At 37.5% G+C, this 16,612-nt stretch overlaps 1 protein-coding gene and 1 long non-coding RNA gene across 3 annotated transcripts in view; one reads left to right on the top strand and one right to left on the bottom strand.

The window, feature by feature from the left end:
• Positions 1 to 16,612, top strand: part of PRRG4 (proline rich and Gla domain 4) — a 29,050-nt gene that overhangs the window by 6,340 nt on the left and 6,098 nt on the right. For both annotated transcript variants that reach the window (XM_055356537.2, XM_019035972.4), the window contains exons 3-5: positions 723 to 886; positions 2,920 to 2,968; positions 4,460 to 4,592. In XM_055356537.2, the coding sequence (XP_055212512.1) occupies positions 723 to 886; positions 2,920 to 2,968; positions 4,460 to 4,592 (346 nt within the window). The remainder of the gene's footprint in view (positions 1 to 722; positions 887 to 2,919; positions 2,969 to 4,459; positions 4,593 to 16,612) is intronic.
• Positions 764 to 2,483, bottom strand: LOC134759334 (uncharacterized). The gene is made up of 3 exons (XR_010135458.1): positions 2,350 to 2,483; positions 1,306 to 1,379; positions 764 to 811 (listed from the first exon to the last, which is right to left on the bottom strand). It is a non-coding gene; the product is annotated as an uncharacterized lncRNA (long non-coding RNA).

Raw genomic sequence — 16,612 nt, forward strand, 5'->3', positions numbered from 1 at the left:
AAATACAAAAATTAGCTGGACGTGGTGGCACGTGCCTGTAGTCCCAGCTACTTGGGAGGCTGAGGCAAGAGAATCACTTGAACCCAGGAGGCGGAGATTGCAGTGAGCTGAGACTGTGCCATTGCACTCCAGGCCCGGTGACAGAGTGAGGCCCCCTCTCAAAAATAATAATAATAATAATAATAATAATTAGTAACTTAAAGAGATCTTAGTGATTATTTAATTCCCAATTTTATAAATTAGGAAATGGCAGCCCAAAGAATATAAGTGACTTATCTCAGAATACACACCTGATAACTTAAGCTAAATCAGAACAAAAAGCTGTCTTCTAACTCTCAGTTCAATATGCTGTCCATGATGCCCCACTAATTTTTCTCAGTCAAGATAATAGGGAACCAATTCTTTAGAAACAGACCTGTCAATTGTTGGAAAAATAATTATCTGGAGGGAAAAGAGATATTTAAATAATTTTTACTTATACTATTAATTTTGGACATAATCAACTCCAGTGGAATTATGCTAACTTTGTATTTCACATTTATCAGAAATTATCTTCACTGATGCTTTTTCTTTCTTTTTTTGGGTTAGATTTTAAAACTTTACAAAAAAGTTTGGTATAATTTAGCCACATCAAGAGAACTATTCACTTTTTTCCACAATTAAAACAGGAATTTTTTGACTATATTTGATCAATGTTTAAGTTTTTTTCATTACTTTATTAGTGTTTACATCAAAAGAAGAAGCAAACTTTTTCATACATAGACGCCTTCTGTATAATAGATTTGATCTGGAGCTCTTCACTCCCGGCAACCTAGAAAGAGAGTGCAATGAAGAACTTTGCAGTTATGAGGAAGCCAGAGAAATTTTTGTGGATGAAGATAAAACGGTAATGTGGTTGATTATGTTAATTGGCTGGAAACGTTAAATTGTACTTAAGAAAGTGGCACTTTCAGTTATTAGAGATTTTATGCCTTAAACAGAATCAGGATTATGTACCTGTTATCTCTTTCTACTTCCTTAAAATGGTAATTAACCTATTTAGACTTGGCTTTACACCTAATTAACTGGTTTCATAGTAGTTAGTAAATTATTGACTGTTGTGATTTTGTGTGTTTAATGTTTATTATATTTAAAAGTAATCATGGGGCAGAGTGAATTTAACTCCAAGATTTTGTGGTTAGTGCTCTAACTCAGGCTTCAATCATTTATGGCAGAGTGAATTTAACTCCAAGATTTTGTGGTTAGTGCTCTAACTCAGGCTTCAATCATTTATGACTGAGTAATTTGTCCTATCGGTGACCTTACCTTTTTTGATGACCCATATTTGTATTTCAAGTATTTACTGGAAGTCTGCTATGTGCCAGGTATTCTCCTTGAACCTGAGGATACAAAATATATAGCCCTTGTATTCGGAAGTATATTATTTGGTCTACCAGTGTAATTTGAGGGAAACATTTTTAAAAGTTCTTTCTTAGAATATAACTAAATTCTGTTAATCTTGATAAGGTGCAAAACAGATGGCATTGTGCCTGTGATAATCTAGCATAGTCTTGAAAAATGTTAACTAACTGAGATGATGATGATGATGATGATGATTATTATTATTATTATTATTATCATCATCTGGAGACGGAGTCGCCCAGGCTGGAGTGCAGTGGAGCAATCTCGGCTCACTGCAACCTCCACCTCCTGGGTTCAAGCCATTCTCCTGCCTCAGCCTCCCAAGCAGCTGGGACTACAGGCACATGCCACCACGCCTGGCTAATTTTTTGTATTTTAGTAGAGACAGGGTTTCACCATGTTGCCCAGGCTGGTCTCAAACACCTGAGCTCAGGCAATCCATCTCCATCGGCCTAACAAAGTGCTAGGTTTACAGGCATGAGCCACCACGCCTGGCCCTAAATTCTTTACTTTTGTAGATTTCATAACCCTAGCTCCTTTTTCCCTTTCTTAAGAGTCCTATTTTACTTTTTGGTCAATAAGAACCTCCCCAGGTATCCTTCCCTACAAGTATTTGCTGTTTCTATTAAGGAGGAAAACGAAGCATATACTGTGTAGTTGTGCCTGTTGGAATTTTATTCTGTTTTTCACAAACCTTTTATAATTTTATCATAGTTCCTTAAAATTCATTTCTATTCTCTCAAGTAGCACTGAACTTAAAATTGTCTCAACAATGTCTTCCCAAATCAATAAATACCTTTCAATAAGATCTCCCAGAAGGGCAGTGGCTCATGCTTGTAATCCCAGCACTTTGCGGGGCAGAGGTGGGAGGATTACTTGAGCCCAGGAGTTCAAGACCAGCCTGGGCTTCACGATGAAACTGCATCTCTGCAAAAAAGAAAAAATTACCTGGGCGTGGTGGCAGGTGCCTGTAGTTCCAGCTACTCGGGAGGCTGAGGTGGGAGGATCGTTTGAGCCTGGAAGGTCAAGGCTGCAGTGAGCCATGATCACACCACTGCACTCCAGCTTGGGCAACAGAGTAATCCTGTCTGGAAAAAAAAAAAATCTCCTGAGACAAACTGAGGGCTTACCTCCCATAGAAAACTTCAGTCTCCTGTTCAATCATGATAGTGGGTCCACAGCCTCAACTTCTACCTTTGGTACTTTCACCTACTCTCTAATGCAATAATTTCCCCCAATGCCTTAGTGGGGGCTCCAGTCAGGTGAAGGGAAAATAGTAGGCACGGTAGTAAAGAGCTGGGACTGGCAGTAATCCCTTGACAACTAGAGAGATGGCAGAGGCAGCTGTGGGTGGTAGTGATTTAATTAGAGTGAGTCACACCCTCCAGCTTGAATGAACTGGTCTCCTACCTATGGTGCATGCCAAGAGTTTACTACCCCTAGTCTAGGTCATTAGGACCAAATGAAATATGATAATAAAGATATTGAATAAACTTGGGAATTTTACCTTTTTTTTAGATTGCATTTTGGCAGGAATATTCAGCTAAAGGACCAACCACAAAATCAGGTAAAACAAGAATTGATCAGATTTAATGCTTTTCTCGTCCTCTCTCTGTTGTAATACATTTTAGTTTTATTGTTTGAGTTTGGTTGTTGCGCAACATACATACCTTATAAATCCAAGGAGATTTCTCAACTATGCACCGGGCTATCTCAGACAGAAAAGGACAGATTCATCTATTTATACACTGAAAATCAAGTTTGGTGAGATACTAGGAAAATGAGATAATGGGCTTAAAGCTGTTTTAAACAGCTCAGCTAAGTCAAGACTTGCACAGAATAAAAGCAGATTCTATTCATTTCAAGACGTAAGCTATTTTAACTTTTTTTCTTTTTTACCATTAAAGGCAGATGGAACATTTATGCTAGATAAATTAAGATTGTTGGATCGAATTAAGTAACTTGTAGAGAGGGGAGATCTTTATCTCATCTGTATTGATCATCTCTAGCTGCATTTTAGTCAGGTGTTTTTTTCGCCAGCTGTTCTTTCATTCCTCTTAGGTAGGGCCCCCTCCATGGCAGGTTATGTTGCATAGCTACCCTGAGTTGCTTAATAAATATTATCTCAGTGGTTAATACCAAAGTATGTCTAGTTGAGCAGTGAATATGTTTATCCCACTTAATGCTGAATATTATCCATTTAATAAATGGATATTTCAAATATTTTTAAATAAATAATTTTTAAATAAATAAATTTAAATAACAAAATATTTTGAATATTATTAAAATATAAGTATTATATTTTGAATATTATTAAAATATAAGTATTATATTTTGAATATTATTAAAATATAAGTATTATATTTTGAATATTATTAAAATATAAGTATTATATTTTGAATATTATTAAAATATAAGTATTATATTTTGAATATTATTAAAATATAAGTATTATATTTTGAATATTATTAAAATATAAGTATTATATTTTGAATATTATTAAAATATAAGTATTATATTTTGAATATTATTAAAATATAAGTATTATATTTTGAATATTATTAAAATATAAGTATTATATTTTGAATATTATTAAAATATAAATATTATATTTTGAATATTATTAAAATATAAGTATTATATTTTGAATATTATTAAAATATAAATATTATATTTTGAATATTATTAAAATATAAATATTATATTTTGAATATTATTAAAATATAAATAGTATATTTTGAATACTATTAAAATATAAATAGTATATTTTAAATATTATTAAAATATAAGTAGTATATTTTAAATATTTTAAAAAATAAATATATTTTAAATAAATAAATATATTTATATTTTAATAAAAGAATAACCATAACTAGGGCTTTTAGAAGTGTCATTTAAATTTTTTTCAGGTAGATTCTCTAGCACAAAGACTTGAAAGAAGTCAACATCAATGATTAGATGCTGTATAATGTGTTTAGACCCAGGATTAAATTTGTTGAAATCATAGGTGATGCTATATAGTTGTTATATTTATGTTATTTTAATGATTTATTTTAAGATGGCAACAGAGAGAAAATAGATGTTATGGGCCTTCTGACTGGATTAATTGCTGCTGGAGTATTTTTGGTTATTTTTGGATTACTTGGCTACTATCTTTGTATCACTAAGTGTAATAGGCTACAACATCCATGGTAAGTACTAAGTGAAATTATTTAATTCATTACTAGACATTCTATATTATTATTTTAACAATGGGTCAAGCAAATGGCTGCCTATTTTCTTAAATAAGCCTTTTATTTTGGAAGAATTTTAGATGTATAGGGAAGTTGCAAAGGTTAGTACAGAGAGTTCCCACATATCCATCACCCAATTTCCCACATTGTTAATATCTTGTATTACCATAGTAGATTTATCAAAACTAAGAAAATGACATTGGTTCATGACTATTAACTAAACTCCAGACTTTGATTTCAGCAGTTTTCCCACTGGTGTTTTCCTTCTGCTGCAGGATCCAGTCAAGTTACCATATTGCATTTAGCTGTCATGTCTTCCCAGCCTCTCTAGTCTGTGGCAATTGTTTGGTCTCCTAATTTAACATTTACATAAACAACCTAATGATGCTATTTCTAAGGTCCTTCGAAAGAATACAAGAAGTTTCACATAGGTTAGCTTCATTTTTCAGTATTTCCTTCTTAAGCAAGAGGCAGATACCAGTGTCTTCACGTTATTTCCAGAGGCAAGAAGTCCTGTAGTTTACGCTGAGTCACAGAGTTAACAGATCCACATGGCTACCCAAACAGAAACAGTGTAACTGGCTTTTAAATTCAACTATTTTTATTAACACTTTAAATTGAAGTTAATAAAATAAAATGCTTACCAACTGAAGATAATAGCACATTGATAAAGCTTCAGAAAGATTCATAAAGGCCATAATTGTTTGCATAATAGAAGTTCAGCATCCCTATTGAAATAAAAAGTACTGATTATCTTCCCAGTAAGTATGGCTGAGTAGGCGTAGAAACAATCTTATTAAAAAAAAAAAAAAGCAGCAGATGCTAAACAGGCTATTAGAAATTGATACTTATTTATCACTATTCACACTTTCAAATTCTATGAACAAGCTCAAGGTGGCGATCATGTTACTTTCTTTTATGATAACGATCATTTTACTTATCTTTTCAGCAAAATGGGCAGTGTTTTTGTATCCCTTCAAAAGAATAGAAAGTATTCTTTATCATATATATTAGAAGACTCTTTGTCTTCTAAATTAATAATAGCTTTCAATTCATATCAAGTAAAATTTAAATTTTACAAAACAATTGGCCTGTATTGTTCAAAAACTGTCAGTGTCATGAAAGACAAAGACAGGAGAAAGAAATAACTGTTCCAAATTAAAGTAAATGACATGACAATTAATGCAATGTGTGATCCTGGACTGAATCCTAGACCAAAAAAATGAATTGCTAAAAAGGAAAATTTGCCTGGCATGGTGGCTGACACCTATAATCCCAGCACTTTGGGAGGCCAAGGTGAGAGGATCACTTGAGGCCAGGAGTTCAAGACTCAAGACCATCCTGGGCCACATAATGAGACTCCTATCTCTATAAAAAAAAATTCAAAAATTAGCTAGGCACGGTGGCCTGAGGCTGTAGTATCATCTGCTTGTGGGGCTGAGGTGGGAGGATCATTTGAGCCTAGGAAGTCAAGGCTGGAGTGAGCCATAATTGCACCACTGCACTCCAGCCTGGACAACAACAACAACAACAAAAAGGAAAATTTAGGAGAAAATTTGGATATAGCTACATATTAGATAATAGTAATGAACCAATGTTAAATATTCCAAATTTATGTGAAGATCTTTTCAAAATACTTACTTCTGTAGTGGTTCTAAAATTCTATTGGCAGTCACAGTAAAAAACGGAAGATAATTACAACAACATGGCATCAAAAATTATTTTTAATTGGTTAAATATTTAGAGTTTTTGTCCATTTTAAAAGAGGATTGTACAACTATTCAAGTCTAAATACAATATAAAAATAGGCCTATAAGAAACTGGAAGACTTTAATCACAACTGTTTAATTGGTTTAGAGTTTTTCTTCATTGTTTCATATCCAGATATAAAATGAAAATAGAATGACATGTATAGGAAGGGCACCAAACTGGGAATTTGGAGGCAAAAATTCTCATGTTAATTTTGCCACTATTTATGGAGCTTGAAGCAAATTCCTTGATTTTTTTAAGATCTTTCCTCATCTAAAAGAGGAATGAAAGGAATAGACTGTGATTCCTCTTAAAGTTCCTTAATATTTTTTTATTTTGCCAAAGATGAGAACAAATTTTTTGCCCTTGATTATATTGTCAGAATTAGAGTTTTTAAAGTTATTTATTAAAAAGAAGCTTGGCTGGGCGCAGTGGCTCACACCTGTAATCCCAGCATTTTGGAAGGCCAAGCCGGGCAGATCACCTGAGGTCAGGAGTTCAAGACCAGCCTGACCAACATGGAGAAACCCCGTCTCTACTAAAAATACAAAATTAGCCAGGCGTGGTGGCACATGCCTGTAATCCCAGCTACTCGGGAGGCTGAGGCAGGAGAATCACTTGAACCCAGGAGGCAGAGGTTGTGGTGAGCCGAGATCAAGCCATTGCACTCTAGCCTAGGAAGCAAGAGTGAAACTCTGTCTCAAAACATTAATTAATTAATTAAAAACTAAAAAGAAGCTTTTACATATATACACATGTAAATGAAATTAGTAAATATAAAAGATACATTTTCCTCTAAAATTTAATAAAAATATTTTCTCTTGAAGAAAGTGTATTATGATTATTATTTAGAGATGGAGTCTTGCTCTGTTGCCCAGGCTGGAGTGCAATGGCGTGATCTCGGCTCACTGCAACCTCTGCCTCCTGGGTTCAAGCAATTCCCCTGCCTCAGTCTCCTGAGTAGCTAGGATTACAGGCGTGTGCCACCGCACCCAGCTAATTTTTGTAGAGACGGGGTTTCACCATGTTGGCCAGGCTAGTCTCCAACTCCTGGCTTCAAGTGATCCATCTGCTTCGGCCTCCCAAAGTTTTCGGATTACAGGCATGAGCCACCGTGCCCAGCCAGAAGAAAGTTTAAAGTAGGTTGTTTCATTTCATCTGGTGTTAATTGCTTAAAAAATCATTTCCATTGTGATAAGAGCATCTGAAAATGTGCTGATTATGGAGGCTAAGGTCTTTAAAAAGATTTTATCCTGTTTTTTGCCTACAAAAGTAATACATGCATTATTTTAAAATTCAAATATTATAGAAAGGTATAATATAAAAAATGAAAGTCCTCATAATCCTACTTTTCAAAAATAACCACGATTATGAATTTGGTAGGTAAAACTCCAGATTTTTTTCTATGCATATACTATTCAGTTGGTGCAAAAGCAATTGCGGTTTTTGCCATTTAAAGTAATGGCAATTGCTTTTGCACCAACCTAATAACATATTTTATGTTTTCAAAAGAAATGTTCGTTACATGTCCTCCTCTGCAACTTGCCTTTGGCACTGAACGATATAATTTAAATATATTTCCAGTGCAGTACATATTTAAAAAATAGTAAAATACATGTAACATAAAATTTACCATCTTAACCGTTTTTAAGTATACAGTTCAGTAGTATTAAGTTGATTCACTGTTGTGCAACCAATCTCCCGTTTTTCTGTTTTTTTTTTTATTTTGCAACAGTGAAGTTCTGTGCCCAGTGAACAAACTGTTTCCCATTCTCCCCTCTCCCTAGGCTTTAGCAACCACTATTTTACTTTTGTCTCTGAATTTTACTACAATAACACCTCATATAAGTGGAATCATACAGTATTAGTCTATTTTTGACTGGCTTATCTAGCGCAGTAATTTTAAATCATTAATAGAGTCTCTTCAAAATGTTTTATTGCAGCATTTCATTTATGTTTGATGAAGTTTTTTTAAATTCTAAAATATAGTAAGATGTGATTCCTTTCTAAAATACATTAGTCCTAGCCCAGCTCCTGTTTCTGGAAGAGACCACCAAGGTGTATTCGCCCTATCCTAGAAATAGATATGGTATAGTGGTTCACTGTGTGAGCTCTGGAGCCAGACTGCGTGGATTCAAAACCCTGGTACGCCACTAACTAGCCGTTTGACTTTGGAAATGTTACTTAAACTTATACTCTGCCTCAGTTTCTCTGTGAGTAAATTGAAGGTAATAATCTGAGCCACCACATTACGTAGTTCCAGAGAGTTGCCATTCACATGGGCTACTGTATGAATGGTACCCTCTGGTTTTGTGTAGTATGGTAGCTCAGATAATAACTGTATATATGTCATAAGGGACTTACAGGATTTAAATGATGTGATACACAAAAAGTACTTAAGAGAGTGCTTGGTAGCAAGAGTAGCAAGTACTCAATAAATGTTAGCTATGATTATTATTATTATTATTATTATTATTATTTTGAGATGGAATCTAGCTCTGTTACCCAGGCTGGAGTACAGTGGCATGATCTCAGTTCACTGCAACCTCTGCCTCCCGGGTTCAAGCGATTCTCCTGCCTCAGCCTCCCAAGTAGCTGAGATTACAGGCATCTGCCACCACGCCCAGCTAATTTTTGTATTTTTAGTAGAGACGAGGTTTCACCATGTTGGCCAGGCTGGACTTGAACTCCTGACCTCAAGTAATCCTCCTGCCTTGGCCTCCCAAAGTGCTGGGATTACAGGCATGAGCCACCGCACCCGGCCCAGCTATTATTATTATGAATTTGCAAACTAAGATTTTTCTAAAAAGCTTTCACTGGAATGTTTATGTATTCCCATCCAATATTTGTATTTCTTTAAAAATATGTCTAGACTGTAAATGAACTGCAGATTCTCCAGTGTTCATATAAAATTAAAACATATTATCAGAAGGTAATATAGATAATCAGAAAGTATTATATTGCAAATAAGTTTTCTTCAAATTTGGTAGATCTACAAAAATTTTATTTGGCCTATGAAATCTCCCTAGCTTACCTGACCTTTACGATCTTGTAAAAAATAAATAAATAAAAATAAAAAAAATCTCCCTTAGCTGTATTTATAACCATCTTCCACATCACCTGCTGTTGCTAACCATATACTGTACACCACTTTCACACTACCTTCTCATTTAGTACTCTCAGTATTTGTATAGTGTATTATGGCACATAAAGGAGATTACATGGAGTGATTACCATTTGAGTGAGACAACTACATAACAAAAAAGCAACTTGGATATAAACTTGTAAGATAGAGAACACTTGGCTGGGTGCGGTGGCTCACGTCTGTAATCCCAGCACTTTGGGAGGCCGAGACGGGCAGATCACGAAGTCAGGAGATCGAGACCATCCTGGCTAACACGGTGAAACCCCTCTCTACTAAAAATACAAAAAAAAAAAAAAAAAAAATCAGCCGGGCGTGATGGCGGGTGCCTGTAGTCCCAGCTACTTGGGAAGCTGAGGCAGGAGAATGGCGTGAACCCGGGAGCTTGCAGTGAGCCGAGATTGTGCCACTGCACTCCAGCCTGGGCAACAGAGCAAGACTCCGTCTCAAAAAAAAAAAAAAAAGATAAAGAACACTGTTCTTATAAATGGCTAGGAATGTCAAGCAGGCATACCGTCAGTGTGGGATACAACTAGTCACTTTGGCGGACATGGGTTTTAGAGGAATTAACTAGGAAGGGGTGTTTCAAGAAAGTGGACCCACAGGAGCAAAGACAGGTACTACCAAGGCTCATATAGGAGATGATAAGCAAAATAGTCTTGACCAAAGATTTTTTTAAAAAATAATTGTAAGCCAAGGCCAGGCACGGTGGCTCATGCCTGTAGTCCCAGCTTTGGGAAGCCGAGGCAGGAAAATCACTTGAGCCCACAAGTTTGAGATCAGCCTGGGCAACATGGCAAAACCCCATCTCTACTAAAAATACAAAAAAAATTAGCCAGGTGTGGTGGTGTGTGCCTTTATACCCAACTACTAGGCGGGCTTAGGTGGGAGGAGCACCTGAGCCCAGGAAGTGGAGGCTACTGTGAGCCGTGATCATGCCATTACACTCCAGCCTGGACAATGGGAGAGAGACCCTGTCTTAATAATAAAAATAATAATGATAATAATAATAATTGTAGAGACAGGATCTCACTATGTTGCCCAGGCTGATCTGGAACTCCTGGCCTCAGGCAGTCTTCCTGCCTCTGCCTCTCAAAGTGCTAGGATTATAGGCATGAGCCATGGGGCCAAGCCCTTGACCAGAGATTTAAGACCTGTGATGAAGAGTAGTGAGTGACTTGGGAAATGTTGTATAATTGGAATGGCAGCCACGAATTTACATTTGAGTTGCCAGACATGAGGTGGACCACTTAAGCAGAGGATTAAAAGGAAAAATAGCCTTTGGGGAAGGTTTTTGAGAATGTGGTAATATACTAGGTTCTAGGAACACAGCGGTGAGTAAAACAAGCATAGTGTCTGCCCCCATGGCTCTTATAGTCTGGTTTTCTTAAGTAATGTGTACTAGAGCTGGGAGAAACAGGAAGACAGAGGAAAACCAATAAGGATGCTAGCATGGCAATTCAGATGTGAGGTAATGAGTTTGAACCTGTCTTCAAGGAAAAAGAAGTCGTAGAACTTGATGCCTGATTAGAAAGAACTTGGGGCCACGCGCAGTGGCTCATGCCTGTAATCCCAGCACTTTGGGAGGCCGAGGCGGGCGGATCACGAGGTCAAGAGATTGAGACCATCCTGGCCAACACGGTGAAACCCCGTGTCTACTAAAAATACAAAAATTAGCTGGACATGGTGGCACACACATATAGTCCCAGCTACTCGGGAGGCTGAGGCAGGAGAATTGCTTGAACCCGGGAGGCAGAGGTTGCAGTGAGCCGAGATCCCGCCACTGCACTCCAGCCTGGCGACAGAACGAGACTCTGTCTCAAAAAAAAAAAAATAAAGAACTTGGGAATGTTGGAACAATACGACTTGAACCTAAGCTTCTGTGCTGAAGAAATATATATATGGAAGCTGGGAGCAAGAAAACAAAATTTGGATTTGACAGGACAAAATGGTTCGTATTTTATTTATTTTTTTGAGACAGAGTTTCGCTCTTGTTGCCCAGGCTGGAGTGTAATGGCACAATCTCGGCTCACTGCAAACTCTACCTCCCAGGTTCAAGTGATTCTCCTGCCTCAGCCTCCCAAGTAGCTGGGGTTACAGGCATGCACCACCACGCCTGGCTGATTTTGTATTTTTAGTAGGGTTTCACCATGTTGGTTCAGGCCAGTCTTGAACTCCTGACCTCAGGTTATCCACCTGCCTTGCCTTCCCAAAGTGCTGGGATTACAGGTGTGAGCCACTGCACCCGGCCAAAATAGTTTATATTTTAAAGATAGCTCAAGAAAGGATAAAACAACAAAGAGACTAATAACCCACTTTTTTTAATGAAGGACTTGAATGGACATTTCTCTAAAAACATATGAGTGGCCAACAAGCACTTGAAAGGTGTTCAATGTTGTTAGATATTAAGGAAAGGGAAATTAAATCAAAACCACAGTGAGAGCCAGGTGCAGTGGCATGCACCTGTAATTCCAGCTATTCTAGAATAGCTGGAATAATAATTTTTAAAATAACAAGTATTGGCGAGGATATGGAGAAATTGGAACCTCATATGCACATTGCCAGTAGGAATGTAAAACGGTACAGCCACTGTGGAAAACAGTTTGACAGTTCCTCAGAAAGTTAAATGTAGAATTACTGTATGACCCAGCAATTTCACTTCTAGATTTGTATCCAAAAGCATTGAAAACAGGAACTCAGACAGATACGTGTACACCAATGTCCATAGTAGCATTATTCAAATAACCAAAGGGTTGATGGAAATAGCCCAAGTGTCCATCAAAATGTGGTATATCCATGCAATGAAATATTATTCAGCCATAAAAAATAATGAAGTTCTGACACGTGCTACAATATAGATGAATCCTGAAAACATGATACCAAGTGAAAGAAGCCAGACACAAAAGAACAACTGCTGTATGATTCCACTTATATGTAATGCCTAGGATAGGCAAGATCTAGGATAGGCAAATTCACAGAGACAAAAAGTAGATTAGAGATTACCTTGGGCTGGGAGGATAGGGATGTCTTAGTCTATTTGTGCTGCTATAGCAGAATACTTGAGACTGGGTAATTCATAAGGAACACAAATTTATCTCTTGTAGTTCTGGAGGCTGGGAAGTCTAAGATCAAGGGACCAGCAGGTTGTATGTCTCATAAGGACCCAGTCTCTGCTTCCAAGATGGTGCCTTGAACACTGCATCCTCTAGAGGGGAGGAACATTATTCCTCACATGGCAGAAGAGCAGAAGAAAGAGAGGGCACTACTCCTGCAACCCCTTCTTATAGCAGCATTAATTCATTTATGAGGGCAGGACCCTCATGACCTAAAAGCCTCCCAAAAGGCCCCACCTCCTAATACTGTTGCATTGAGGATTAAGTTTCAACATGAGTTTTGAGCGGGGCAAAAACATTCAAACCATAGCAAGGGGAATGGGGAGTTATTGTTTCTTATGTACAGAGTTTCTGTTTGGGTGATGAAAGGGTTATGGAAATAGATAATGGAAATGGTTGCACCTTGTGAGTGGAATTAATACCACTGAAATGTACACTTATGAATGATTAAAATGGAAAATTTAATGTTTTATATATTATATGTAATGTTATATATTGTATATAATATGTGTATATGTATACATATATATATATATATATATATATATATATATATATATATGTACATACCAGCCACAAAGTCTTTTTGCTTGGAAAACAAAAAAAGAAAGGGTAAGAATTTGGCCGGGGGTAGTGGCTCATGCCTGTAATCCCAGAACTTTGGGAGGCCGAGGCAGGCAGATCACCTGAGGTCAGGAGTTCAAGACCTGCCTAGCCAACATGGTGAAATCCCACCTATACTAAAAATACAAAAATTAGCCGGGCATGATGGCAAGTGCCTGTAATTCCAGCTACTCAGGAGGCTGTGGCAGGAGAATCACTCGAACTAGGGAGGTGGAGGCTGCAGTGAGCCGAGATGGCTCCATTGCACTCCAGCCTGGGCACCATAGTGAGACTCTATCTCAAAAAAAAAAAGAATTTAAGGCAACAGGTGTGAAATTAAGATTCACCTATTGGACGATTAAAGGTGAAGTCATGAGGGTAGGTAAGTTCTCTAAGCGTAATAAAGGAGCTGGACACAGTGTCTCACGCCTATAATCCTAGTACTTTGGGAGTCCGAGGCACATGGATGGCTTGAGCCCAGGAGTTCAAGATCAGCCTGGGCAAGATGGTGAAACCCCATCTTTACCAACACAAAAAATAGCCTAGTATGGTGGTGCATGCCTGTAGTCCCAGCTACTTGGAAGGCTGAGGTGCGAGAATCGATTGAGCCGGGGAGATTGAAGCTGCAGTGAGCCAAGATCATGCCACCACACTACAGCCTGGGTGGCAGAGCAAGACCCTCTCTCAAAAAATAAAATAAAATAAAGTTGGCCGGGCATGGTGGCTCATGCCTGTAATCCCAGCACTTTGGGAGGCCGAGACGGGCAGATCACGAGGTCAGGAGTTCGCGACCAGCCTGACCAACATAGTGAAACCCCGTCTCTACTAAAACTACAAAAAATTAGCCAGGCGTGGTGGTGCGTGCCTGTAATCCCAGCTACTCAGGAGGCTGAGGCAGGAGAAACGCTTGAACCCAGGAGGCAGAGGCTGCAGTGAGCCCAGATTGCACTTCTGTACTCCAGCCTCGGAGACAGAGCGAGACTCCGTCTCAATAAATAAAATAAAAATATAAAAAAATAAAGTAAAGGGACAGAAGGGAAAAGGACAAAGCCCCTAAAGGATGCCCACAACAAGGGTGCAGAAAGAAGAGGAGCTGCCAGCAAAGACAGAAGAGGAACATAAATGGTCATTCTAGCCCCATGCTGGAATTCTTGAAAAGTTCCCCAATGCATTATGTGAATTATGGGCATGAACTAAGGAGTTTGTCCCTATAAAGCCTATAAAAAATTTTGAGAAGTTAGAGAAAGTAAGGAAGAATTTGTTTAGCAGACCTCTATTCGTTTCCCCTATTTAGCAGACAGGAAATGAGCAAGGTCTTTCTAGGACTTTTCACTAAGATTTTATTCAGTGTGACTTTCTCCACAAGCTGGGAGTAATCCACAGGATAATGAAGAAATAGGCAAAATTTGTCTTTAGAGGTTCTTCTTTTCTTCTTTTTCACCTCATTCACAATGTTTTTCAAAAAAGTTCATGTATGTCCTCATATGCAATAGTTTCACTCAATGACTGTGAATAGCACAGTCATTATTTAGTGTCCTCGTGCTTACACTTTCTTCTCTCCCCTGCTTTTCTTCATTTTCCAACTTTTCTGCGTCACTAGGTTTTTCACCTTTTGCCTTTATTTTCCCCTGAAACATTTCTAGCTTCTTCCCTGCATAAAGGATGAAGCAGAATTCGAGTGCAGGAAGTAAAGTGGCACTGTGATTATGACATGTCTTCCGGGTGTGTTATTATAAAATTTAAAACCCTGGATACCTTTTATTTTAAAAGTACAATTAGTTATACTTACCATTACCACAGTGTAATGCTTCTTGTTCACAGATCATCTTCATATCCATTGTCTCACTTTGTTCCCCTCAGCAACTCTCTGAGTTTCAGAGGATATTCCAAACTTGGTTTACTAGACATTCTCTTATGTTAGCATTAACTGGTAAATACTTACTAAAGTACTTTTCATCTATTGTCCCAAGAAATTCTTCCAGCAGAGTTATTTGTTTCTATATTTTGCAAATCTGAAAGTAGGGGGAGGGACAAAGAAGCTGAGAAAGAAAAGAGTAAAAAATAAGATCATCGTCAGAAAAGTTTGCCTCATTCGTCTGTAAAAACAAGCCAAGAGGCTGGCAGCGGTGGCTCACGCCTGTAATCCCAGCACTTTGGGAGGCTGAAACAGGTGGGTCACCTGAGGTCAGGAGTTCAAAACCAGCCTGGCCAACATGGTGAAAACCAGTCTCTACTAAAAAAAATACAAAAATTAGCCAGGTGTGGTGGCGGGCCCCTGTAATCTCATCTATTCAGGAGGCTGAGGCAAAAGAATCACTTGAACCCAGGAGGTGGAGGTTGCAGTGAGCTGAGATTGTGCCATTGCACTCCAATCTGGGCAACAGGAGTGAAATTCAGTCGCAATAATAATAATAATAATAATAAGCCAAGAAATGAAAAGACCTTTTCATTTCTTAGTTCCTATATTTTGTGGAGGAAAACAGGCATCATGGGATGTTGCCAGTTTGAGATGTTATTAGTGCATACTTTCTGATTTCAGTCATGTAAGATTGTGATGTGTAAGAAAACACTGTGTAGATATTTAATGACTGATGTAATTATTACATTGTTTCCATACATTAAATTTTGAAAGTCAACATGTAAAAATTTATTTATTCAAATAAAATATCTGTCTCCTCCTTTATGTTGTAAGCAAACAAATAGAACTTTTCATCATGAGCTAATGAATGTGGCAAGTGACTGCCTACCATGAATACATTCAAGATTTCTGACAGAGGAGGAATTGTGTTGCGCTCTCTAAGTAAACTTGTGATCCTCTCAGTCACCTCTCAACTACTGAAGGGCCAATTATCCAGTTCCTAGATTTACACAGACCTTTTGCTTTTCTTCTTTCTCGCAATTTTTCTCTCTCCTTCCCTCCAATTCAGATCTCATTATTACCTCAAAAGGAAAAATGGTGCTCTAAGAGACATATTGACTGATTTAATTTGGAAAAGTTGGCAGTATTTTGGGCCTGCTAAACTATTTCTTGATGGGAAGAATATTGTAAATATTGACTAGAAGTTAGGGGTTATCTATGCATTTTTTTCCTTCTTCCTTTTTTTGTGGGTACATAGTAGGTATATATATTTATGGGGTACATGAGATGTTTTGATACAGGCATGCAATGTGAAATAAGCACATCATGGAGAATGGCTTATCCATCCCCTATGCATTTTAATTATTTCATTAGCCATAACTATAGGAGGTTAATGTATGTATAGATACTTTATAAATAGCCTAAATAGATTGATTTATTAATGTCTAAATCATAATTTGTACTTCACAAGTGAGAAAGGAAAACCATAGGTTTAAGACCCCAGGCCCATGTT

Source organism: Gorilla gorilla, chromosome 9 (assembly GCF_029281585.2).
Source record: "Gorilla gorilla gorilla isolate KB3781 chromosome 9, NHGRI_mGorGor1-v2.1_pri, whole genome shotgun sequence".
NCBI classification, from domain to species: Eukaryota; Metazoa; Chordata; class Mammalia; order Primates; family Hominidae; genus Gorilla; species Gorilla gorilla.